Raw genomic sequence first — 13,106 nt, forward strand, 5'->3', positions numbered from 1 at the left:
GTGACTATGGGTGCTTCAATTTCTGGGGGTCCAACTTGAGAGATCTGGGAGGAGCCTGATTTTCAGGGTGGGGTGTTCAGCACTTTCTGAGCATTGGGCCCTTTAAGGTACCCAGAGTTTGAAGCATCCGCACTTAGGAGTCACTTTGAAAATCTCGGCCAAAATGAAATTGACACTGCTAGCCATGTGAGATGAAGTACAGACGCACCCCACAGACGAGCAGATAAGTCCCTGAATACTGAAACATCCACTGTATAGGTCTGGTTCAATGCAATGATGTGGAATTTTGCTCACTGCAAATGAAAGCTGCTCAGAGCAACGTGAAGATGTACGTTTCTGGAATAATTTGCTTTGGTTTTTCTGGGTAGCATGCAAAGGGTTTGGCTTTGCCCTGCCTCTCCTCCACATTTCTTTAGCCCACCCCTCTTTCCTGGAGTTTGCGGATGTTTTGTGGGACCATTTTGGGTGCTGTAGGTTGATTGAGTACAGTGCCAAGTGGGCTTCTGGATAGGATTTGCGGGAAGGGCTTATTGGCAGTTGATATTTTTTTGTCACACAAGCCGCCAGAGTATATGGCCCAAGGTGATCCACTGATTAGCTAGAAGGGGTTTAATTAAATGGTCTATGCTACACGAGGACCGTCAACTAAGGGCCAGATCCTGCCACCCTCACTGACATGGAGCAATACCTCACTACACAAGCAGGGCATGGGTCTCCTTGAAAAGTGAGGCTCTACTCAGTGTGAGTAAAGGTGTAAAATCTGGCCCCTTAGGAATGGAATGTAGGAATAAATCTGAGCCTTGCCTAGAGCTTAGTGTTGATTAGAATGCAATATAAAGTAGCAAGACCCAGAGTCACATGTCGTACTGATAGTTTTGTTACTTAATGAAATTAAATGACACTTAAAAAAGAAAGACAGAGACATTTCGATGAGAGACACTGATCAAGCAAACTTCTTTGGTGTTGAGGCATGTCTTTCAGGCACCTGATCCTGCTCTTGTTGAACTCAGTGGGAGTTTGGCCACTAACACCAGTGGGAGGAGGCATGGGCCCTAGGGCTTCCTTTCTTAGCTATGTTAATCTTTAGCATCTAATTCCCAGATTATTAACAATGCAGGCTTTCAGGGTCAAATCCAAAACCCACTGAAGTCAATGGAAAGACTCCCATCGACGTCACTTAGCGCCGGATTGGGCCCTTCTTGAGAAAAATATTTTGTTTCTTGATCTGATATAACAGCTTGTTCTTTACAAGTTGCATGGTAGCTGTGGCGGTAGATATTTAAAAGGCAGAGCAATGAGAGGTGTGCACACTCACTAGGGCTAGGACCTACAGGGCAAAAGGGAGAGAGACATAGTGGCTCTGTGGAACCTGCTACTGCCCATGCACTACAAGGGGTGGTATGGCACAAAAGATTAAGGGTGCTTCTTTCACCCCCTTACTCCATTGCACCAGCGTGCAGGGCCAGCCACAATCTGACCCACACTAATTCAGTAGCATCCTCTCCTACATGACATGACAGGAGAACAGGCAACATGGGCAATCTTGTTAAAATTGATCACAGAAATATCACTAAACATATTGTATATGTTGTTGAATTTAGGGCCTGATTGGAAGCCCCTTGAAGTCAACTGAAAGGAGCCTGTCAGCATCAGTGGCTTTTGGATCAGGCCTTTAAATATATGTGTGTAAACATTTTTCTTGTAGCTCCTCATTAGATACCCCCTTGGCACCTTTAGGCTGAAAGATCCAAAGTTGACTAAGGGAGCTGAATGCCCAATTCAGACAGTTCTGAAAATCTCAGCTTCAGTTTTCCAGTCGAGGCTGCGTGCCCCAGGCTTTGCATTCAGTTTTATGGACTTAAGAATGGTTATATGTTAAGAGTGCCAAGCTTAACAAAGTTTGTCGCTGGTGGCAGCTTGGTTCAGAATTGCTCCAGTAAAAATCATAATTAAGACAAAAGCCTTCTTCCAAATTAACTAGAAAAGCTCTTGAATTTTATTAGGCTGAAGAATTTTCTCACCCCTGAAGAAATTTCTCATGCAAGACAGACTAGCCCTCCTATCCGCCGGAATATATTTTGTTTAATTACTAAGTGCCCTATCCTACATTACATATATATACATAACTGAGGTTGACGTCTATGGAAGTCCTGTAAGCATTAGGATTGTTTGATCAGACCCAGTGTGACAACAGAGCATCCATTTATTGGCAGGCACCGTCAAAGAGCTCACCACGAAAATTTTTGTTGGGACTCTATTTACATTTTAGTTATTAATTAAACCAACTCTTGATAGAATATGTAGGTTTAAAAAAAAAGCCCAGGCTAGGATTTAGCACATTCCTTTTAAGATCTGAAAGCATTTGAAAAGATAATAGGCTATTAACAAAAGTAGGTCTGCCAGAAACGGCTTTGACATCAATTGAGATAAACTATGATCATTGTCAAATAATTTCTTGGAGTAGTTTTTACTTTTTACTTACTCGAATAAGCTTTAGAATAACATTATGAATTCAGGGCCTGATTTCCAGGGGGCGCTGCAGGTGCTTGACACCATAACATCAGGTTGCTGGTCTACAGCTTTTCGGTAGGGCAAATGTTTATTGTTTCTGTTGTTTCTAATAGTGCTTGAAAAATAAGCTGATGTTTCTATTCATTTCCGTGTTTCTGCTTTAGAACCATCAGTGGTGTCACAACAACTCAGGGAATAGTCTTTGCTCATCCGTTCATAGTCCATCTGCTGGCGCCGTAGCAGAAAAGCACAAGGTACTGTAGGCCAGTTTTCAAAGGTCATTCTTAACTCTGCCCACAATATTTAGAAAGGGCAACGGCTTGTGCCTCTGCAACTCACGTTCACCCATGCAAGTGGAGCTCCTTCCCTCAAAAATACATAGTGACTTTTACAGCTGGGAAGTTACCCGGCATAGAAACATGTGCACTCACAAATACAGTCGGTGGGGAGAGGGGGCAATTAAAGAGGCCTTTTGAAAATTTGGCCTTGTAGGGCCTACATAAACTCTGGCTATATTTAAAAATTTCTTTTTGATGGCAGGGAATTAAAAAATTCGTAGAATCCAGAGGCCATTTCTAAGTGGATTGTTACCCTTTGAGGGTAGGTAAAATTTTGGTCATAAGCAGCTTGAAAGCATCTCTTTAATTCACAGTTTTATCACCTTGCAAAATTGATTTACTTCACTTTATAAGTGCAAAAAAAGTCTTGCCTTGCATTAATTAAAATATTTTTTTCATGAAGAATAATATTCCTCCATCTACTTCCTCTACTATGCAATGATTTGTACAGAGGTCTGTAGTTTTTAATATATGAGGATATTAGCATTTTAGCATCTATTATCACAGTATTTAGTTTCCCAAAATTACTGCAGTTATATTGATGATATAATTGGTAATTTAATTTCTGATTTAACATGCCTATCATATGTCATACCACCATTATTAACAGGCATCGTTGATATTAAACAGCACCAAACCCCACCATGCAACCATTTGTGGCTTCCTCGGAGGCATGATGGGAATGATATATTGCACTCTTCCAATGTACTCATCATTTTATGATAAGCTCAGTTGTCAATCTAGAGTTTTAGTGTCTTTTCAATTTAGAGGAGCTGTAACATTATCTGGCAGATCCAACCTTAGGGCATGTATTGCAGTACAGGTGAAAGAGACTTGGCCCCCATTTGTCCCTTACCCAGAGACTCATAAGTATGTGTATACTGTATATCAACTCAATTCCTGGGGAACGGAATAAGCACGCCATCTTCCACTGAAATCAGTGGCAAACCTCAGTGGGGTCAGATTGAGCTCTAAACCCTTGATACGAAGTCCTTTGAAATAAATTGATGGGGGAGGGGGCTTTTGTTCATTTCATGGGCATTTGGGTCAGGCCCTAAGTCAATAAAATATTCCCCAAACATTTCTATATCCAGTCTGCTCCTAGCTTTCCTGCTGCACCTCTGATACGTGGGAGTCCAGTGAACCCACTGCCAGACATGCCACCCGCAGCCCAGCTGCACTAGGAAATTTACACATTCACCTAACCGAGACGCAAACCACAACTCTTTTCGTACGGAAGAAAATGGCATCGTCTCCGGGCTTGCTTCCTGGTCTGAGCTATGTTTCCCAAACTTTCTGTCAACATATTCTTTGACAGGATGAAACAGGAGCCAGCATGTTCACTAGGGGTACTAGACAAATTAGAGGATCGGGGCAAGAGAAAGCTGATGAGGTTCAACAAGGACAAGTGCAGAGTCCTGCACTTATGATGGAAGAATCCCATGCACTGCTACAGACTAGGGACCGAATGGCTAGGCAGCAGTTCTGCAGAAAAGGACCTAGCGGTTACAGTGGACGAGAAGCTGGATATGAGTCAACAGTGTGCCCTTGTTGCCAAGAAGGCCAATGACATTTTGGGCTATATAAGTAGGGGTATTGCCAGCAGAAGGAGGGACATGATCGTTCCCCTCTATTCGACATTGGTGAGGCTTCATCTGGAGTACTGTGTCCAATTTTGGGCCCCACACTACAAGAAGGATGTGGAAAAATTGGAAAACGTCCAGTGGAGGGCAACAAAAATGATTAGGGGACTGGAACACATGACTTATGAGGAGAGGCTGAGGGAACTGGGATTGTTTAGTCTGCAGAAGTGAAGAATGAGGGGGGATTTGATAGCTGCTTTCAACTACCTGAAAGGGGGTTCCAAAGAGGATGCCTCTAGACTGTTCTCAGTGGTAGCAGATGACATAACAAGGCGCAATGGTCTCAAGTTGCAGTGGGAGAGATTTAGGTTGGATATTAGGAAAAACTTTTCACTAGGAGGGTGGTGAAGCACTGGAATGCGTTACCTAGGGAGGTGGTGGAATCTCCTTCCTTAAAGGTTTTTAAGGTCAGGCTTGACAAAGCCCTGGCTGGGATGATTTAGTTGGGGATTGGTCCTGCTTTGAGCAGGGGGTTGGACTAGATGACGACCTTAGGTCCCTTCCCACCCTGGTATTCTATGAATCTATGATATGTACCCCAGGTGTAAGGCACACACCAGATTTTCTTTAGCATCTCTGACTTACTGCAACTTCATTTTCAGTCATGTCCACGAACAGTGACACAATGTTTATCACAATTCAATTGTGCAATAATTAAGGTTAAGATTCTGTCATGGGTATTTTTACTAAAAGTCAGGGACAGGCCATGGGCAATAAACAAAAATTCATGGAAGCCCGTGACCTGTCCCTGACTTTTACAAAAAATACCCTGCAGGGGCGGGATGGGAGACAACAATCAGTTCTGCTGGGGGCTGACCTCAGGTCTCTGCTCTGGCCCTGCTGCTGCTCCTGCGGCAGGGGCTGACAGCTGGAGCTTCAGCCCCAGTGGGGCTGACTCAACCCTGGCCATTGCTTCAGCCCTGGGGCCGCTGCTTTGGTGGCCCTGGGGCTGACTGCTGCTCCAGCCCTGCCCTGGAAGAAGTCCCGGAGGTCCTGGAAAGTCATGGTATCAGTGACCTCCATGACAGAATCATATCCTTAGCAATAATATAGCAAAAGACACTTATTTACCAATTACCATGGCTAACCATCCCTTGTCTTGGAGATAATGGGTGACCTGTACTGATATAAATGTTTGGCTTCTGATCCTGCTCCTATTAGAGTCAATGGCAAAGCTTAAATTAGTGTCCGTAGGATTGTGGGCCCTTGAATTCTAAGTGAGTTGCATTTACTAAAACAGAAATTGCTTCATTTACCCTTAAGTTACAGCCAGTACGTTCTAGCCATGCACTTTCCACTGATTTTAATGGGTGCCGTGCAGCTGGAATTCAGAGCAAGGCTTTTACAATGCAATGACAACGATCTCATATCGGAAAACCTTCTATAAATATCTGTGTAGTAAAGGATACTGTCATCATCACTGAAGTCAGTGGGAGTTTTGTCTTTGATTTGCAATGAATGTGGGATTGAACCTTATATCTATGGTGTTGCTTACTTTGGGCCGAATACTACAGTCCCCTTACTCAAAATCCCACTGAAGTCAATGGGAGTTTTGCCTGAGTAAGGACTGTAGGATTGGTTCCCTAATCTCCCGTTAATGGCAGAGGCTTTCTAGCTGCCCCTCTATAGACACAAGCACTGTACAGTGCATCCAAAGAGGAGAATGCTAGCTGTTCCAAAAAAACGGTGGGTAAATTAATACTTGGGCTGGTACTTTGCTGGTGGGAGAGGGTGCAATTCCATACTAGGTCTGGAAACACTGACTCTTGTAGTTGCTTTTTTCAGGGAGTTCCTTTATAGGTCTAGAAACATGGATTTGCTGGCACTGTAATTGTATGCCCCGGAGAGGTACAATCAGAAATGAAATCCATAACAAGACAGCTACATGGGCATCTCCAAGGCACCTGTAGGCAGATGTAAGTAATAAGACACCCTCACAGTTCACCACCGAGTGTCTGTGGTATAACAGCATCTTGCTGTGATGCGCAAAACAACAGGCTCCCTGGAGAAGCCTTAGCAAAAAGGCACACAGCAAAGAGTGCTTATTGTCAGCTTTCATTCCCTTGAGGTTCAGGCTTCCTGTCTCCATATTACATGCTGCAGCACATCATCCTGCATATTGTCTGAAAGAAAGTTCCTGAGTAGTCTACCCACACTATACCTTAACTGCTATTTGCAATAATGAATATGGAAGACACAGACAAAGCAATGAATAGCAAATAGAGGACTACAGTAAATAGACATGTTTAAAAGTCCGCTCAAATGAATAGCTTTACACAAGATCATTTCTAAAAAACTATTTCAAATAATGCAACTGGATCATTATAAAGCACTTCAAATCCGTGTGACTTTGGCTAGTTTGTTTTTGTTTTCATCCGCTGGGTGAGATGTGGAAATGCACCCAATCTGTAGGTTAAATTTATAATACTCATGGCAATGCAACACCTCCCTGCTTTTTTCATGTCAGTCACAAGATTTTTTGGTGATCTGATCACTTTGTTTCTGAAAATTAACGCTACAGTTTTTCACTTCCACTGTTCTCCCTCACCCAGCTTCTGAAAACCTCCTGGCCCAGCCTGGACATATTCTGTATAAAATAGAGATATTTGTCATTTCTTGTAGTAAAAAGAACATTTCTTCAATCTGGAGGTAAATACTGATCCATTTTGATGGCTTGATGCTGTAACATGAGTTAAATGGCTGGGAATTGGAGTCATTATTGCTTTGCTTTCATGTCATTTTAAACAAACTAAAGTAGATCCTGAAATTAGTGAGTATCTTATAAAGAAAAGTAATTTGAAAGTATATCCTATAGATAACGTCTATGATTACATATTAAACTCCTAATGATTTCTCTGTGCTTTCAATCCATTCATATTCAATTCTTAAGTATTATAAATTTATACTTTTGATCAATTCCTGCTTAAGGCCACAAATGAAGTTTTTCTTGGTGGTTTTACAGTGTCTTTAAAGTTTTCAACACAGCACCCTAACCCTAACCCTAACCTGATTCAGAGTCAGCCATTAGCAGACATCCTGTTTTATACTGGCTCAGTGCATACGAGCATAGTGTGGGAACAGGCTGCCTACAGCTCTATAGGGTTAGGAAAGCAAATAGACATTAGCTGGCTAACATGTTACAGCCTGAGGTTTCACAAAATTGAGGAATCCGATATGGTTTAATCGGACCCCTTTCTGGTCATGTTCCCCATTTCAGTCTGTGTGTGACGCTCATTGCCATTCTAACCTGGGGGGTTTAGTTGAACAATAGCACTGTCCTGCTTTGCTTTTCAAGTGACTTCATACAACTGTACAGCAGCTGTGGCATGTCACGCAGCGTTTCTTCTTTTTCTTAGGGTGAAAAATGGTGAGGATTGCTTCATCGAAGACTGTTTTAAGGCCTTTCTGTGTCAGGGCTGAACATTCCAAATAACACTGCGCTCCAATCTGAAACAGGAGAGAAAGAGAGAGAGGGGTATCATAAATACACAGTTTGGAGAAGAAGACGATAGGACATGTTTATGACCTACAGATCCTGTTGTCCTCACGTGCACATAACTCCCTGATATGGAGTGAGCCATGCCTTTAAAATGGATTAAAGTCCTAGCTCTACCTTGGGCCTGGCTTTCTCTCTGATCATGGGACTACTACAAGGCCTTGTGGGACAGGAATTGAGAATAGATGCCAGGGCACTGTCTCAGTACAGAAGGAGAAGTGGAGGGAGCAACAGTCTGCCGGTGGGGCTGGCCAGGAAGAGGAAGCGCCATGTATGCCGGCTGAGATTTTGTAGGAACTCTTTCACTGCATAGGGGTTCCTCTGAACAGAAGAAGCTGGATCTCCTGGGTTTCCAGGAGGCATTGCATGGATCTCAGAGTTTCCAGGAGGCATTGGCTCGGGTGCTCCCTGGCAGTGTGGTTGAGTCACTTAACATAACTATCCTTAGCTCCCCTTCCATGCTCTTGGCCTACCCTATCAAACTCCACAGAGATGAAGCCATTGCAGAGGCGCGTCTACAGGCTCAGGGTGATTGACGGGGGCATGCCACTGAGTCAAAAATATCCTCCCGTTCTGTGGGCACTTGCACACATGCAGAGTGGACCTTGAGCCTGCCCATGGAAATGAATTTGGATAAATGCAATTCCTCCTGCTTTTAAGCTCTGCTTGGCCTTTTAGAACCCTCTGACTAAATATCAGCATAACCAATATGTGCAGTGACTAGTTGGAACGTGCTCGTGTCTGAATGCAGATGTTGCTGGCATTGACGTACGTACGTATTTCATGTTCATTTCTCCATCCCTTCTCCTTACCCAGAGCAATTATACATTATGAACTGAAAAGAAGATCCCATAAAATAGAGGGCTATGGGCCTGAGTCTCATTTACAGTAAGGCCCCTGTACGTAGCTGTGTAAAGTGGCCTCAAGTGTCTAAATGAGAATCAGGCCGGATGTGTTTGTATGGGAGTGACTAAGAGTAGAATTTGTCCCATCATGATTAGCCCATGTAGCACCAGAGAGAATACATTTGAGCTTGTTATTTTAGACGAGCTTTTGTATCCATCTCCTATATATGAGTCTTAGCTAAAAAGCTGGATCCAAACACACTGAAACTTTGGGAGAGCTCCAGTCCAGATGAGAACTTTCCAGCTCATTCCCATCTCTGCAGCCTAAATGCAGCTTCTGTAGGTTACGATTCATTTTTTTTTCCCAGTGACTAATGTTACTCTGCCAAACACAGATGTAACATTTTCTCCCAGGAGAATCATAGAATGTCTTTATAGGTTAATATAAATGAATAACATCCACAATGTACAGTTTGTTTTAACAGGATGTGTAAAACAACCTGTTATGTATCCATTTTGTTATGACCAAATATGGTAAAATGTTGCAGTGGCTGATCCTAAATCAAACCTAAAAACATTAGATGTTTCATTACATTCAGATGTCTCATGTATGGAGTATGCTTGTTATATACCAGAGATTTATTAGTGGGATTGCAGAACAATCAAGGTAAGACTAGAGACAGGCTTAAAGGTGCAAAATCCAGTGTGTTTGGAGTTGAAGTTTTAGTTTGGGCCCAAGTTAGTGAAAATGGAGGAAAAAATGAAAGCATTGGATTTGAGTGAAATATACAGAAACTAAAGTTATGGCCAAACTATCCTGCAGCCTGGGTCCTAACAATAGAGTCATGCAAAACAACGATACCTCTTTAGCCAGCTTCACTCCATGTTCGTAAGTGAGGGGTTTCTCCTTCATATAAAGTAGTCGAGCCAAAGTTTTGGGATCATCACGAAGATCAATCTAGCAGTAAAACACACACACACAGTGATAAATACAACATTCCTGTGGATGCGTTGTCTCCACAGCCCCATGCTAGAATGAATATTTCAAGGACACTCCCATTTATCCCCTATTAGAGAGACCTTTTTTTTTAAAAAAAAGTGGTTCATAATGTATTTCTCTCTCTCTCACTGTGTGTGTGTACGTGCATGTGGCCTCAATGTCTCCATTCTAGTTTCTGGTCAAAGCAGAAAAGAGAGAAAACAAGATATTGTGTAAGAGTCTTATGGGATTAATTCTATCTATTAGAGCTGTTTGGGAATTTTCCATCAATGTTTTTGGATGGAAAATGCAATTTCTGCAAAACTGAAATTTTCCTGAGGAAAATGTTGATTTTGCAGATTTTGTTTTGATTCTCCGTTAAAATTAAGTATTTAGTTCTGGGTCAGTTTGCCCCAAGTGAAACATTTTGGTTTGTTGAACTGAAACAAAACATTTAATTGTGGGTCACTTTTATATTAATCTCTGACTGCCTCAACTGCAGTTGTTGTTTTTTTTTAAAGAGAATATGAGTTTTTATGCCATAGTACAGATGGACTAAGTAGCATATTGATTGTCCAGTGAAATGCTATTCTGCAAAACTGCCTCCAAAAGATCTTGGTATAAAGGATCGAACGTATTTCTAACTCACCATTATTTGCAGCACCCTTTTAGAAGTTTGAAAAATGTTTTCCTCATTTGGCAAACCTTGATTTTTCTCCAAATATTTTTATAGGCTATACAAAATTTTTATATTTTTATACACCTTCAGCTCCCACCAAAGGGTGTTCAGTGCTTCTCAGGAGATGCTTGGCACCTTGCAGGATTAGACCCTCCACAAAGAGTGTGTGTGTGTGAGAGCTAGCTGTTGCTGCAGAACTGGCCTAGCTGAATCTCATAAATGTTTTGGCAACAGAGTGATTGATTTTAAAAACACAGCTCTGCAGAATGTATCCACCTTAATGTGACCATTTGACAGTAGGTCAGAGCTTATGCTTATGCCATTTAGCAGGAGGGACCCTCTGAGTTGGGGATGTCCGATGGAGGAAGGTTACGACAACCAAAAATACAGGTCTGAACTGGTGGTCATGTGCCTACTACTCTGCTCCGCAGCTTGAGAGTGAATAACAATAATAATTGTTCTGGGTTGGTTCAGTCTCTTTCTCCCAAGAAGGGGAGATCCTTCCTTTGGGAGAGATGTTAAACCTCATGCTTCAGGGCCTAAGTCTATCTCCAACTAGTAGGGATCAGGTGTGGTGTCTATCTCCACAGGTGTCTATCTCCAACTATTAGGGACTGAATGTGGTGGGTAGATTATCCCACATCTGTGTCATGGCCCACAGGGCTCAAACCCAGAGCCAGAGGATTCACAGGAGCAGCCATGCTTCAACCCTCCTCTTGGTAGCCTGCTGACAGTTGCTTACCCAGGACCCATGAGGCCCAGCCCCAGTTTGAGGATCCTCCTCTGAGGTCCTATTGGTGGAGCCACAGAGCAGCCGATTGGCCTGCTGACCCTACTTAAGCCAGCAACAGGAACAGGAAGCTGTCTGAACAACTGGGATCCAGCCTGCTCTGGACTGTGTGCTTCCTGCTCCTGTGGGTTGGCTTCCTGGCATCCTGACCTGGCTTAGCTCCTGACCTCTGACTTGTGGTTCTGATCTCTGGTTTGTCTCCTGCCTCTGACACCCTGGTATCCTGACCCACTTGACTCTTGGCTCCTGACTGAGGATTCTGGCTCTGATCACTAGGTCTGGCTGCCCATGACCTGGCTTTGCCAATCTGCTTACTCTGTAGTTCTTACACCTTCCTCTGAAACAACTGGTGCTGGCCACTGTCAGAGACATGATACTGGACTGGATGGATCATGGGTCTTATGAACTCTGACAATCCCTAGGTAAACACTGGGGGAAGAAAGTGCTCTCAGCAGGGTTGGCTGGTCTTGAGGGAGCTGCGTTGGCTCTAAAGAGTTTGTTAATCCTCGTTGGCTCAAGGAAGGCTATTCAGGGGGTGAACTTTGGGGGATGTAATATGGGAATGGCTCCCCCACTCCAGAAAAATATAATGAATTTAAAGCTCTGTTAAAATCACAGTGATATTGAGAAGCCCCTAACACAGAATATGGGTACACTGGAGTGTAATTTCCTGCATGGGTAGACATAGGAGTGGTAGCTCTGATCAAGCTAGTACATGGGAAATAGAAGTGCAGCCGAGGCAGTGTGAGTAGTGAGGCGGACTCGCCAGCCTAAGTATGTATCTAGGGGTTCAGATGGGATTGTATTTGAGTTGCTAGCCCATACTGCTGCTTGCGCTGCTATTTTTAATGTGTTGGCTCGATCGGAGCTTGTCTGGGTATGTCTTCTTGACCTGGGAATTATACCTCCTGTTCCAGTGTAGACATACCCACAGAGTGACCATTCAGAGGGTTGGGCAACTAGATGCATTATGCTTTCATGGGGCTTGGGGAAGCCTGCTTGTTTCAGTTCATGTGAGTTGCAGCCCCTGAGTTTTGCTCTGAGTTGTAAGTTTGGTATCCGGTCTGCCAGAATGGAAGCAGGTGTGTGCAGAACAGCAGAGTTTTCAGGGGACCCCGGGAATGCACTCAAACCTCAATCCGGGTAAGTTCCAGCTGGCTTTGAGGTTTCACAAGGCCCGCCTGGCTGTAGAGTTCCAGACCCCTTGTGCTGGCCAATAGGCTTCCCAGTTAGTAGCTACCTGTGTTCCTATGAGCACATAAGGCACATGCGGCATGCTGACTTTCAGTTCAGGCACCCACTCTTCCTGGACATTGTGGTAAGAGGCAGGGTTCACCACAGAAAAACAGATCAAGAACACATCCGTGTTGGGATAGGAGAGGGGTCTCAGCTGATTGTAGTCCTCCTGTCAGAGAGCAAAGGCAGGTGTTAGCAATGGGTCACACAGGCTGCGTAACCACACATCTGCAAGCACTTTATGAGTTGCCCAACATTGTCACTGAATGTCAGTAAGTGCTGATAAATTCCAGGGGGTAGAATGACCACTGCAAAGGGGCGGCAGAGGTATCCCACAGCTGGGTCAGTCTCTGAACCCCCTTTTACCTGGGCTTTGCGCAGACAGGTAGCAGGGTGGGTATTCTGTTTTCATAGTGACTCCAGTGTACAAGGGAGATAAGATGAACAGGGGCTGCCTGTAATGCCATTGAACACTAAAAGAAAAAATACCTTGGGGTAAAAACAGATCTTTAGGTTGTGCATATTAGCCTCAGCCTTCAATATACCATAATCCCACGAATTATTATTTGACTGCCATTGTCCTTGGCGC

General features: G+C 43.6%; 1 protein-coding gene across 1 annotated transcript in view; it reads right to left on the reverse strand.

Annotated features, from left to right (window-relative positions):
- Nucleotides 1-1,973: 1,973 nt before the first annotated feature.
- Nucleotides 1,974-13,106, reverse strand: part of RHOJ (ras homolog family member J) — a 76,041-nt gene continuing 64,908 nt past the window's right edge. Inside the window, exons 3-5 of the mRNA XM_048854506.2 lie at nt 12,522-12,686; nt 9,696-9,791; nt 1,974-7,939 (exon numbers count right to left, since the gene is read on the reverse strand). Of these exons, the coding sequence (XP_048710463.1) occupies nt 7,793-7,939; nt 9,696-9,791; nt 12,522-12,686 (408 nt within the window). The 3' untranslated portion in view covers nt 1,974-7,792. The remainder of the gene's footprint in view (nt 7,940-9,695; nt 9,792-12,521; nt 12,687-13,106) is intronic.

Source organism: Caretta caretta, chromosome 6 (genome assembly GCF_965140235.1).
Source record: "Caretta caretta isolate rCarCar2 chromosome 6, rCarCar1.hap1, whole genome shotgun sequence".
Lineage (NCBI taxonomy): Eukaryota > Metazoa > Chordata > Testudines > Cheloniidae > Caretta > Caretta caretta.